The following is a 13,926-nucleotide window of genomic DNA, read 5'->3' on the forward strand; positions in this document are numbered from 1 at the left end:
GATTGTGAAACCATTCTGGCTATCCTTTTCCTAACTCAGTTCACTTCTTAACCAATTATTCATGTTGCTTTTGCTAATTGATACCATATAGGTAATTATTTACAAAAGCGCAAAGCTTAAGCTGACATTCTTTACTTATTAAGTTAAATTGTTGTTTGATTAAAGAAAATTTCAGAATCCACAAAGATTATTTTGTTGTCTTTTCACTATCATCTACTTAGTTTCTTATTTTTCTACTGTGTAGCTTAATTTCCAAATGTTTTCTTCATCTCTCTTTTACTGGTTGCTAAGGTACATTTGATATGGTTAGGTAATTTTTCTATTTCAGTCTTTGAATTGTATTTAGACTTATTTTATAGTCCAGTGTATGATCTTTTTTGACCAAAGTTTCATGTGTCTTAAACAGGTTTTACTATGGTCTTGCTGTCAAAGGAACGTAGATGATACTTTTGATTAGATCAAAATGTAGTGGGTCAGATTTAAAAAACAAAAACAAAACAAAACAAAATCTTGAGATGGATTGACCCAGTGACTCTTAACAATGAGCTCAAGCTTGGAGGTCATGTGAATGAGGCAGAACAGGCAAAGTTCAGATCTGTTGTTCACAGTGTGCTATGATTATGACAACAACTCAACAGTGCTGAACAACATTTTCTAATTAATCCATCAATTACTGAGAGAAGCTTAATTGCCAACTCTTTTTACTTGCACTTGTCTCTCTTCCTTTTATTGCTTCTTATATTTTGGAAATAAGTTTGTTTTTGTTATTTTGTGCTTTGAAGTCAAGTACAATTCACAGCAACCCTATGAGTAATGGCTCTGAACCTTGCCTTATCGTAAGTTGACCTCACTGTCTCTGGCATACCTGTTAACCCCATTGCCACAGTGACTGTGTCAATCCATCTCATCCAGGCCTTTCTCTCCCACACTGACCCTCTACCGTTCCAAGTATTATATTCTTCTCCAAGGACTGGTCCCTCCTGGCAGTATGCCCATAGTGTGTGAGACAAATCTTCGAAACCGTTGCCTCTTAAGAACAACTTTGTTTCACCCTCTCCAGTACTGACATTTATTTATTCTCTTGGCATGTTCTATGGTATGTTCAATATTTTTCTCCAGTGCCACAGTTTGAAGGCATTGATTCTTTTTCCATCATCCTTATTCATTGTTTAGCTATCAGATGCATACAAGCAATTGGAAGGTCATGGACTGAATCAGGTGCACTATAGTCTCTATACTGACATCATTGCTCTTTAGAATCTGGAAAGGTCCTTGACTTCAGATTTTCCCCCATGCAACTCATCTTTTAAGTTCCTAACTGCTTGTACCAAGGGTATTGATTGTAGATTGAAGCAAGATCAAATCATTAGCAATCACAATCTTTTTTTCATCTATCACGATACTGCCAATTAGCCTAGTGGTGAGGATCTTTGTGCACTCAGATTGAAGGCTGCAATTCTTGATCTTTTGCAGCAAATCATTCAAGCCCTCTAAGTATTTTTATCTTATTGGCTGTTGTTGAGTTATCCTTGAACCCATGATAACTCCGTATACAATAAAATTAAAGGGTACCCAAACTTCCACCATCCTGTGATCCGTTGTGGATTGTGCTGATGTCATCCACAGAGCTATCATTGGCTGATTTTCAGAAAAACAAATCACTAACTCTTTCTTCTTAATCTGTCTTAATGTGGAAGTTTTTCTGGAACCTTGTCAGCATCATAACAATACACCAGCCTCCACTGACAAACTGGTGGCAACCCCCTATTCATCATCATATTGTCTGAGAATTAATTCTATGTGAAGATGAGAATTCTACCACTGAGTCATTATTCATTCTCTCTGTGTGCATGTTGTTTGTTAAACATCAGTGTAATCCCAGACTCAGGTTTTTAAAAATTTATTAATTTCAATGAAAATTTAGAGACTTTGGATTTCCATTCATTCATTGCTGCACTTTTCTCTCCCCACCCAACCCTCCCGCCCCCAGTACACTAACCTCTTGGAAAAGTAAAAGAAAAATTTCCTCATTGTTCTACAATCCCGCCCCCCCAGGTCCACTCTACTATGCAGCCTTCGCTCTGGACCCCCATCATGACAAAAATACCTAATCATGTATTCCTTTTGAACAGTTTTCTCCCTCATCTGTTTCAATGCAGTATACATTATTGAACCCATCTTTCTCAGTCTCCCCCCAAGCCCGAGGTCAGTCCTGTTTTATAACAGTAGCTCCATGCAGTATTTGTCCTTTTGTGACTGAGATACTTCACTCAGCATAATGTCCTCTAGGCTCACCCATTTTGAATAATATTGCCTGAGTTCAATTTTTCAATGCAACATAGTAGTCCATTGTGTGAATATACCAGAGCTTCTCTATCCATTTGTTTGTTGATGGGCACTTAGGTTGTTTCCAATTCCTTGCCATTGTTAACAAAGGTTATGATAAACATGGGTGTGCAGATTCAGTTTTTATTGATTTTACTTTATTTTGTTGACTCTACTGATTTTATTTTATTCTAAATAAGGCCATTTGTTATTGATTATATTTTCTTTTTTAATTATGGTAGATTATTGGTATGTTTCAGAGATTCTGTATTTCTCTAAAGGGAATTTGAGTTCTACAAGACAGTCAACCTGGCTGAACTCATACTCCTATCCCAATCTTTTGATACCTCTACCTTTTCTTGTCTATTTTGTACAGCATTTTTACAGTCTGGCAGCTGTTTTGCCATTCCAGCTATTGTTTTAATATGAAAGCTCAGAGTCTCCTACGCATCTTTTCGGTTCAGAGTTTAATTAAAGATTTGATCAGAATTTCTGCACAGATTTTGAGAGTTTATCTTGTGACATTTATCAAGAATATGGCCTTCATTTTCCATATTTACTGATGACTTCATTTCTACTTTCTGATTCTTATTTGAGTTCTAACCACCCTACACTGTTGGGTGTACTGATGGGGGCTGCTGAGTAAATTGTAACTCGTAGCTGTCCTGTGCCTATTAGAACAAAATGCTGCCGGCACATGTGCTGCCATCATAGGCATTGCTGTTTGAGTTCATTGTTACAGCCAGTGTCAATCCCATCTGTTTGAGGGTTAGCCTACTTTTTTCTGATCCTTTACTTGACCAAATATGATAAAGCATAATGTTGTTCTCCAAGACTACTTCTTCTTGATAAAATATCTCTACATGAAACAAAGTTTTGCTTTCCTTGAGTCTAAGGAGCATTCTGACTGTACTTAAAGATAAATTCGTTTCGACTCCATGATATAGTCAATATCTTTTGTCAATGCATTGTTCTATTGTTACTGCTGCTGTAGCTGTTGTTAGGTGCCTTCAAGTTAACTCTAACTCACAGCAACCCCATATATAAAAGTTCAAAATCCTGCACCATTTGTTATACTCACTGGGTCAGTCCATCTCGTTGAGGGTCTTCTTCTCCTTTGCTGACCTCCTACTTTTTCATGCATGATGTCATCTTCAAATGACTAGACCCTTCTGATAATATGTCCACGTTATGTAAGATGAAGTTTCACCATCCTTTCCTCTGAGAAATACTGGTTGCATGCCTTCTAAAACAGATTTGTTTGTTGTTCTGGCAGTGCATAGTATATTCAATACTCGTCACCAACACCACAATTTAAAGGCATCAATTCTTCTTTGATTAATATTAGAAAATTACCTCAGTTAAAAAGCCATATGCATACAAATATCAAACAGTTGTGTTTTGGTTTTGTTTTGATTTTCAGTTCATGTCTGTGCTTAATTCTCCTCTCTTATTTTCAACTGTTTACATATTTTGTCTGGAGTTCATAATTGTTACACATTTCATTATTACTTCAATCCAAATTATTTCACCATTTTCCTCAAGCAGATTCCAACTCATAGTAATCCTACATGTACTGAAAGTTTTTATTGCAATTTCTATGTTTCCCTAACAAATTTACCACTTGGTGCACTTTCAGTGCAGAGTGGTAGATGTGATAGCTATGCTCATTTGAGAAAAGTTAGTTTTTTTAGACTCATTATCTTTCAGAGGGAGAAAGGCATCATGATCAGTAAAGCAGAACATCAGGGAAAAAGAAAGAAAAAGAGTGAGAGGCATTGACAGAGTGTGTGGACAGAGTGAATGCAACATGGGCTCAAAATCACCTGTTGCCGTAGGGACAGCTCAGAACCTGGTAATGTTTCCTTCTGATGAACATGTTGTTGTTGTGTACTGTTGATTTGGAGCCAACCCATGGCTGATCCTCCAGCCGGTTTTCAGAGGCAATTTAATCACATGAAAGGAGATTGACCATCTTTCTCCCACAAAGCAGCTGGTGGATTTGAACTATGTTCCTTTGGTATTTCAGCACAGCTCCTTAATTGGAACTGATTCTGTGACACTTAACAAAAAATCCTACCTATTGCTTTCTTGCACTTGAGTTAAGTAGGATTCCTAATGAACAAGCCTATGAAACATGATAGAAGTACCTCATGGTATTTCCAAGGATTTGATCTTTATGGAAGCAGACTGCCATGGCTTTCTCCTGTGGAGCTACTGGTGAGTTTGAGTTACCAGCCTTTTAATAGCCAAGCACTTACCCACTGCTTCACTAGGCTCCTTAAAAGAAAAAAAAATTTAAAAAAAGCAAGACCAAACACCCCCTAATGGGTAAAGCACTGGCCTATAAGGTAAGACTGACTTGGTGACCTAGTGATAGACAGAAACTGTGGTATAATCCCACAAGCACATCTTTTGAATCCACCAGATGCTCCACAAGAATAATATGGGCAATTTTCCCTATGATTTACTGCCTCTGAAATCCCTCCAGTCAGCTGTGAGTCGGTCCTGACGCAAGGACACAACTACCAATGTTTTTCACTAGTCACATTTGCCCTCCCAGTTTTTCACTAGTTTTCATAGAGATAAAGAAAAAAATTTCAATTTTTAGAAAATTAATATTTATGATAAATTTGTAAAATTTTGTCGTCAGATATGAAAATAGCTTAAGAAAGGAAAAAATTCCAAGAAAAAGTCACTAATATAAAAGGTTTGTTGTTGTATAGTTGGCTTGTGACGTAAGGACATCTGTGCATTGTCTGTGAAAGGAAAGGCTTCATGAAGGATAAAAATAATATCAAATAAAATATTTGCCCTATGCTTAAAGATTATACCTGTGGAACACTTAGATGTCTTTGTTTATATATAAATGAGGTGATAAAGAAGGCAGACTGCAAGACTTCTGACTGAAACTTTGATATGCTATTTATAAAACAGTCTAATCTTTCAAGTAATGCCTGTGTGTCACAGTTCCCAGAACTCCAAGTGTAGTGGGTTTTCTGTTACAATTCTTTATTAATTGTACACATCCTCCTGGAGCTCGGGTGGTTTTATGGTAAAGTAGTTGCACTGACAACCCAAAGGTACATGTTTCAAACCCATTAGCTGCTCTGCAGAGAAAGATATTCATTCACTCTCCTCCAACGTGGTTTACAGCCTCCAAAAACAACCATAAGTCAGTTCCTAATCGAGGGCACATAACAACAGTTTATAATAGCGACTGGCTCTCATTAAGATAAATTTTAAGCTTTTTTAAAAAATAGATTACTTAATGTTCAAAATAAGGAAAAAAGTGAGAGGACCTTTATTGAACACTCGCTTTCTCGCAGGTCTTTGCCATCTTCCACATATATTCACCAATCCAAGAATCTTCACTGTACCCTAAAGCTGCTGTTGTTACATCCATTTTTCAGAGAGGATACTGATACCTAGAGATTATCACATAGTGTACCAAGGCCACCGAGTTTGTAACTGATGGAACTGAGATTTGAAGCTGCATTTGAGTGATTAAAATTCCCTTGTATTGTTTTAATCCACTATTTCAATTCTAACTTTCTTTCAGATATTCATATTTTATCATTTTTTGACAAATGTATAGTCCAGATATGGGTTATATTCAATTCTCTGGCAAGAAAATTATTTATCCTACTAAGTTTCTCAATTAAAAACCTACTTTATTTAAATATTTTAAGATATTATTTCTTTTAAAAATTATAGGCTTTTCTTTCATTCTCTTTCCCATTATTATTGTGGAGGAAAGATTATCTTCTATTTACTGGAAGAATACCGATCTGGATAGAGTTGTTTCTGTTATTTAGATATTATGTTCATTATGTCTTGTACACAGAGCTCTGATGGTGTAGTCTGTTGAAAGCTGTCCTTGTGACGCAAAAATGGTACCTTTATAGAGGTTTTAACCCATCAGTGAATCCACAGGAGAAAGATGGACAGTTTCCTTCCTTGCTGTATCCTCAAATACCTTCTAACGGGTTAGCTAAGAGTTGGTTTGGACTCGATGGAAATGAGTGAATGATGTCTTAGATTTTTTTCCACCTCAATTTCCCCTATTTTAAAAAATTATTCTTTAATTGAATTTTATATTATAAATTCTGATGGCCTAGTCGGTAAGGAGTTGCACTGACAATCAGAGCCAGGTAGTTTGAAACCACCAGCTGCTCCATGTGAGAAAGACAGACAAGCAATCTCTTCCTGTGCAATTTATAGCCTCTTAAAACACGTTGTCAGGTCAGCTATGAGCTAGTTCCAGCTTGAGGGCAATGAACAAAAATCCCCACCTTTTTATTTCCTTCATTCCTTTAATGCATATTTTAAAAAGTTATTATCTTAATGATTACTTTGGTGATTATACACTCAATGACTTAGTTTGAATAAAAGGATAGTTTCAACAGCAAACCTCCCTTTCCGGATCTGTCCTTCCCTTTATATTGTTACAGATTGCGTATGTTGTGTGTCCATTAACATAGGTTTATATTTTTGTTTTATATTTTATATTAAGGTTGATATATTATTTTTAGGGATTTTTCTTTAGTATTAGAAAAAGGAGGAGTTACAAATATAGCATACAATATTATTATGGAAAGACAAGGAGAGAAGGCGCAAGACTTGGGAGTTCTGAGTATTATAATGTTGTTGTGTACCATTGAGCTGGAACCGACTGATAGATGACCCTTCAGTGGGTTTTCAGAGGCAGTTAATTGCATGGGAGGAAATTGCCCATTTTTCTTCTGACGAGCAGCTGGTAAATTTGAACATGTGCCTTTGGGATTGCATTGTATCTTCTTGGCATTAGGCCACCAGAACTCTCTATTATAATGTGTAAATAAAAAATAAAATAGAATAAATTTTAAAAATATAATACTTTATTCCTCAGGGATTGCTGATTTTTGCTTTTTGAAGATGAGAGTCGTCCATTTGTGACTTTCAAACAATTTTTGCAATATATATATACCTTGTTATGTTTAGTTGCTGACCTTTCTGTTCAGAAGAAATATATTCACTTATTGCCATACAGTTGATTGTATTAGTGACCCTCCATCAGGTTTCCAAGGGAATTCTGGTGGAAAGACATGTGGTTCGAATCTATCAGTTGCTCCAAGCTATGTGTCTGTTCTAATGCAAGAGCACACAACAACAACAATCAGGTTTCCAAGATTGCAATTTTTTTTAAATTTTTCACTATTATTATTAATTTTAATGAAAATTTACAGAGACTTTGGCTTTCCATTCATTCATTGTTGCATTTTCTCCCTGCCCACCCCTCCCCACCCCAGTATACTCTTCCCTTTGAAAGTAAAAGAAAAATTCTTTTATTGTTTTACAATCCCTCCTCCAGGTCCAAGGCTGCAAATCTAAATCGAAGGAACCATCTTTCTCCCTTGGAGCTCCTGGTAATTTCTGAAACATGCAGAGACTCAGTTTTCTGATTAGTAGTGCAGTTGGCACATTATGGACTACACCATCAGAGCTCAATACATTGCTTACTGCTATTTCTTATTATTCAGTATGCTCCAACATAAAGATACATGTCAGCTAATAACCTCTTACTAATGTTATTTTGCAGAAGGAGAACTTGAAGCAGAATGGTTGCAAGATGTGGGTTTATCAACCCTGATCTCAGGTGATGAAGAGGAGGATGGAAAGGCCTTGCTGTCTACATTGACACGAACCCAAGCTGCTGCAGTCAAAAAGAGATATAATACCTATACACAGACCATGAGGAAAAAGAATAAGCAGGCTGTCAGGGATGTCAGGGACATCTTTGGAGTCAGTGAAGCCTCTGTAAGTAATGAACATGACCTAATAGGTGTTTTGGTTTGATTTTGTAAAGAGGAAGGGAGATTTGGGGGATTATGGAAGGATAGAAAACATCAGTAAAGGCTTGTCAGGTTCTTGCACTTTCAGCTAAAACTAAAGCAGGCAGCAGCATGCATAATTTCTTATTTTGGTCATTTCTTATCTCTCATACTCCAGGCTTACATAAACATTACATCCTTTCTTGGATGAAGTTGGAAAATAATTTCTTTAGCAATGGAACACATTTTTTTTTAATTTTACTAATTTATTTACAACATTCAAATGCATTGTTTTCCAAACCAGATTCTAACAATTTCCCTCACGACCACCACCCATCAAATTATACAACCCCATGGTTAATCCCCCACCCCAGCAAATCCTCATCCCTCTGCTTCCATCCTCCCTCCTCCCGGCATGGACTCTCGTACTCATCCTACAATAATAGTTTTATACAATATTTGTCCTTGTGGGACTGAGTTAGTTTACTCATCATAATGCTCTCCAGTCCCTCCCAAGTTAGGTAATAATTTACAAAATCATTGCTCCTGCGTGCTGTGTGGTATTCCATTGTGTAACTGTATCATAATTTCTCAATTTATTCATTTGTGGTTGGACATGTGGCTGTTCTGTGTGGGATGGATACACAGAGCTCTGTGGTAGAAACTCTGGTCGAGCAGACTAGTCCCTGGGAACCAAATCTGTGTATTATAAACAAGTACAAGCATTTTTTTCCTAAGTGAGGTCAGGTATTAGAATAAGTAGGGAATAGTTTCGTTTTGAAAGAATATTGAATATACCATGGACTGCTAGGAGATAAAACAGGTTTGTCCTGGAGAGGGTGAAATCAAGCTGCTCCTTGGAGGCAAGGATTCTGAAGCTTTGTTTGACATACTTGGAGGATGTTGCAAGGCAGGACCAGTCATGGGAGAGAGACATCATACTTTGGAGGGTGGAGGGACAATATAAGAAAGGAAGGCCCTCCATGAGATGAATTGGCTCAGTGACTGGGATAATGAGGCTAGGTGTATCAGAGACAATAAGGTTGGCTCAAGATAGAGCAGAGTTCAGAGCTGCTGTACACAGGATCACTATGAGTCACAAACTACTTGGTAGCCCAAAAGCAATAAACTAAAGTGGTAAAAATACAAGATACCACCATTTAGTGGGAAAGAGACTAAGGGAAGCATCAAATGATCCATAAAAAATGACTGGTTGAAATTCCAGCTTACCCTGAACACTTCCATGATTCTGGTTGCTTCTGAGGCATTTAGTCATATCTTCTTCTGTTTCCTTGGTTTTATTTCTAACCATTTTCTGTCACAGCAACTTCCTGAGTGTCTGAAGTATATTCTATAGGGTTTTCAGGACTTGGTTTTTCAGAAATACATCCTTTCTTCTAAAGTGCTGCTAGGTGAACTTCAACTTTGGATACTGGAAAGCACTTTAACTGTTTGTGCCACATAGAGACTATTGCATTACTGATCCATCCTCCTTACAGTCAACTTCTTACAAATACATTCATTGATAAAAGGAATATTGGATACATTTGTATGTAAGCTACTGACTACACCAGTTTCAGTGCAGATGTTGTTGTTATTGTTATGATGTGTCTTTGAGTAGACAGCAACTCATAGTGATGCTATGAACAGTAGATCTGAAATTTACTCTATCCTGCACCAACCTCATTATCTCTGACAGACAATTGCTACATTCACCATGTCACTCAATCTTGTGAACCTTCTTCTCCTAACAATGACCCTCCAACTTTCAAACATGTCCTTCTTCAAGAACTGACCCCTCCAAATGAGATACTATCCTTGCCTCCAAGGAGTACTCTAGTTTCACTTTGTCCAAGACAACCCATGGTGCTTTTGAGTTGACGTATTGGAGAAGACTGTTGAATACACTATAGACTACCAGAGAACAAATAGATTTGTTTTGGAGAAAGTGCAACCAGAATGTAAATTGCAGGCAAAGACGGTGAAGCTTTGCCTCACATATTTTGGACATATTATTAGGAAAGGAATGACATCATTCTTGGAGGGTCAGAGAAAGAGAGAAAGAACCTCAAGGAGATGGATTGCTACAATCTCTGTGGCAATGGACTCATATGTGTTGAGGATAATAAGGATGGCACAAAGTAGGATCTGGAGGTCTCTACCCTCCACTGCCACATGGAGTCCACCCCACAGCTACAACCATCTCCACCATGCCAGGAGCACTTAGATCACAGGGACTGAAGAGGAAAAAGGAGAGAAGTGGAGGCCTGAGTCATCAAACCTGAATTGGCTGGGGGCAGAGCATGAGAGGTGCTGAAGGGCAAGGTAAGGAAACTTAGCTGGCTGTTGGCAGGGCGTGGTGAAGGTGGAAATACAATCCATGTGTCTCAGAGGTGGGTCCTGGGAACAATATCTGATCTGTTACCTGCATACTTTTATTAGCTCTTTTGGGTAAAATGCTTGTCTGTCAAATATTACTCTAAAGCTGAACATCTAAATTAAGACAGACTATGCATCAGATAGCTGGACAATGAGTTGTGGTGCTAGAGAAGAGTACTAAACATAATCTGAACTGTGAAGAGAACAAACAAGTCTGTCCTGGTAAGGGTGAAACCAAGTTGCTCTCTGGAGGCAAGGATTTTGAAGCTCTGTATCACATACTTTGGGCATGTTGCCAGGAGGGACCAGTCTCTGGAGAAGGACATCATGTTTGGAAGGGTGAATGGATAACACATAAGAGGAAAACCCTGAATGAGATGGATTGAAACAATGCCTGGAGAAATAGAAGCAGGTGTGTTGGAGACACTGAGATCTGCTCAAGATAAGATAGGGTTCAGAGGTATTATACATAAGGTCGCTATGAGTCTCAGGCAACTCAACAGCACATAACAACAACAGCAAGGGAAAAGCATTGGCTATCCACTTCCAAAATAACAAGCCTTGAAAACCCTATGTCTTTCGGTGCTGCATAATATTCCATTGTGTGAATATACCACAGCTTCTCTATCTACTCATTTGTTGTTGGGTACTTGAGTTGTTTCCAACTCTTTTGCTATTGTGAACAACACAGCAATAAACATGAATGTGCATATATCTGCTTGGGTAGCAGTTTTGGTTTTTTTAGAGTATATTCCCAGTAGTGGAATTACTGGGTCAAATGGTATTTCTGTTTCCAACTTTTTGAGAAAGTGCCATAATGCCTTCCATAGTGGTTGCACCATTTTACACTTCCATCAAGAGTGAATAAGGGTTCCAGTCTCTGCACAACCTCACCAACATTTTTTGTTTGCTGCTCTTAAATTTTGCTATTCTTACTAGTGTGAGATGATATCTCATAGTCGTTTGATTTGCATCTCTCTTAAACCTAGGGATTTTGAACATTTCTTCATGTGTTTTTTCACCACCTGAATGTCTTCTTTGGTGAAGTGTCTGTTCATATCCTGTGCCCATTTTTCAATTGGGGTGTTTACCTTTATCTTGTTGTGGCACCCAAGTATTTTCTATTCTAGATATAAGTCTCTTATCAGAAATGTCATTGCCAAATACTTTTCCCCTGTCCATGGCTTCGCTTTATACCCTGTGGAGAAGTTTTTAGATGTGGATAGGGATTTTCTTCTTAGAAGGTCACATTCATCTATATTATACTCTCCTGGTTGTAGGTTTTTCAGAATTATTGGAAGACTGTTCAAGTTGTAGATTAGTGTTTCTAGGGTTCTTCCTAGCTTTTCTGTAAAGAAATGTATAGTCCTTGTTTTTAGTACTAGGTTATTGAGTTGCTTTTTTGTGTATGGTGTGAGGTATGAGTCTTGAGTTTTCTGCAGATGGTTTTCCAATTTTGCCAACACCATTTGTTAAAACGGCCGTCCTTTCCTCACTTAACTGATTTAATCTTCAACTGATTTCGTAAGTTAAGTGATTTCACATTCTTGTCAAAAATCAGTTGGCAATAGGTAGATGGGTTGATTTCTGGGTTCTCAATTCTATTTCATTGATCCATATGTCTGTCATTGTACCAGTACCAAGCTGTCTTGACCACCAGGGCAGTATAGTAGGATTTGAAATAAAGAAGTAAGATGACTCCTACCTTGTTCCTCTTTTTAAGGAGTGCTTTGCTTATTCGGGGCTTTTTTCCATTCCATATTAAATTGGAGATTGCCTTTTCCATCTCATCGAAGAATGGAATTGGTATTTGTATTGGGATTGCATTGAACGTGTAAATTGCCTTTGGTAGTATTGTCATTTTCACAACATTGAGTCTTCCTGTCCTTGAACAAGGGATATTCCTCCATTTCTCCAGGTCTCTATTTGTCTTGTAGTAATGTTTTGTAATTTTTTAAATAAGTCTGTTGTGTTTCTAGTTAGATTTACTGTCAAGTATTTAATCTTGTGATTAGCTATTGTGATTGGTATTGTTTTTCTTAGCTCCAGTTTTATATTCTCTTTGTCACTATAGAGAAATCCAATTTATTTTTGTATGTTGATTTTATATCCTGCCACTTTCTTGAATTGGTCAACTATGTCCAGTAGTTTTCTTGATAAATCTTTAGGGTTTTGTAACTATACTATCATATCTTCTGTATGCTGTTGTTGTTATGTGCTGTCGAGTCACCTGCGACTCATAACGACCCTATGGAAAACAGCCCTAAACTCTGCTCAGTCCTGTGCCAGTCTCATTGTCTCTGACGCACTCCCATTACTCCAGTTATTGAATCAATCCACCTCATAAAGACTCTTCCTCTCCTACGTTGTCTCTCCACCCTCCCAAGCATGACATCCTTCTCCAAGGACTGGTCCCTCCTTACAACATATTCAAAGTATGTTAAATGAAGCTTCAGAATCCTTGCCTCCAAAGAGCAGCCTGGCTTAACCCTCTTCAGGATGAACCTATTCATTTTCTTAGCAGTCCATGGTATAATCATGGTATAATGTCCAGCACCACAGCTCAAAGGCATCAATTCTCCTTCTGTCCTCCCTCATCATTGTCCAGCTCTCTCATGCATAACAAGTGATTGCAAAGACCATGGCCTATATGAGGAGCACCTTAATCTCCAGAGTGACACCATTGCTCTTCAATACTTTGGAGAGGTCCTTAACAGCAGACTTTCCCATCACAATATGTCTTTTAATTTCTTAGCTGCTGGTGCCAAGAGTGTTGACTGTGGAGCCAAGCAAACTAAAGCTGTAACAATATTAATCTCTTCATCATCCATCATGAGTCTGCCAATTGGCTCATTGGTGAGAATCTTTGTCTTTTTTATATTGAGCCTCAATCCATATTGAAGGCTGCAGGCCTTGACCTTCTTCAGAAAAAAAAATCCTGCTTGAAATCCTAGTAGTTCTTTGATAATGCACTGTTCTAGGTTTTAAAAAATATTTTTCAACAATTATTTGCTTGCATATGATCATAATGATATTGCTTAATGATTTCCATATTCTGTTGGATTACCTTTTATTGGAATGGGAATAAATATGAATCTCTTTCAGTCATTTGGCTAGGTACCTTTTCTCCAGAATTCTTGAGACACCCTAGTGAGCATGTGTATGACTGCATCTGTTTGGTGGAATATGTCAGTTGGTATCTTGTCAATTCCTAGGACCTTATTTTTTCCATATGCCTTCAGTGCAGCTTGACTTTCTTCATTACCATTGGTTCTTCATTATATGGTGTTGTTGTTGTTGTTATGTGCCGTCGAGTCGTTTCCGACTCGTAGCGACCCTATGCACAACAGCCCTAAACCCTGCTCTATCCTGCGCCAACCGCACCGCCTCTGACACACCCATCCCGATT

General features: G+C 37.8%; 1 protein-coding gene across 1 annotated transcript in view; it reads left to right on the top strand.

Annotated features, from left to right (window-relative positions):
- The window catches only part of ARHGAP28 (Rho GTPase activating protein 28), a 326,300-nt gene that overhangs the window by 213,251 nt on the left and 99,123 nt on the right, over positions 1-13,926 (top strand). The window contains 1 exon segment of the mRNA XM_006891409.1: positions 7,907-8,124. Within this exon segment, the coding sequence (XP_006891471.1) occupies positions 7,907-8,124 (218 nt within the window).

The sequence above is a fragment of the Elephantulus edwardii genome, unplaced genomic scaffold (genome assembly GCF_000299155.1).
Source record: "Elephantulus edwardii isolate Elephantulus edwardi_28Jun2011 unplaced genomic scaffold, EleEdw1.0 scaffold00097, whole genome shotgun sequence".
NCBI classification, from domain to species: domain Eukaryota; kingdom Metazoa; phylum Chordata; class Mammalia; order Macroscelidea; family Macroscelididae; genus Elephantulus; species Elephantulus edwardii.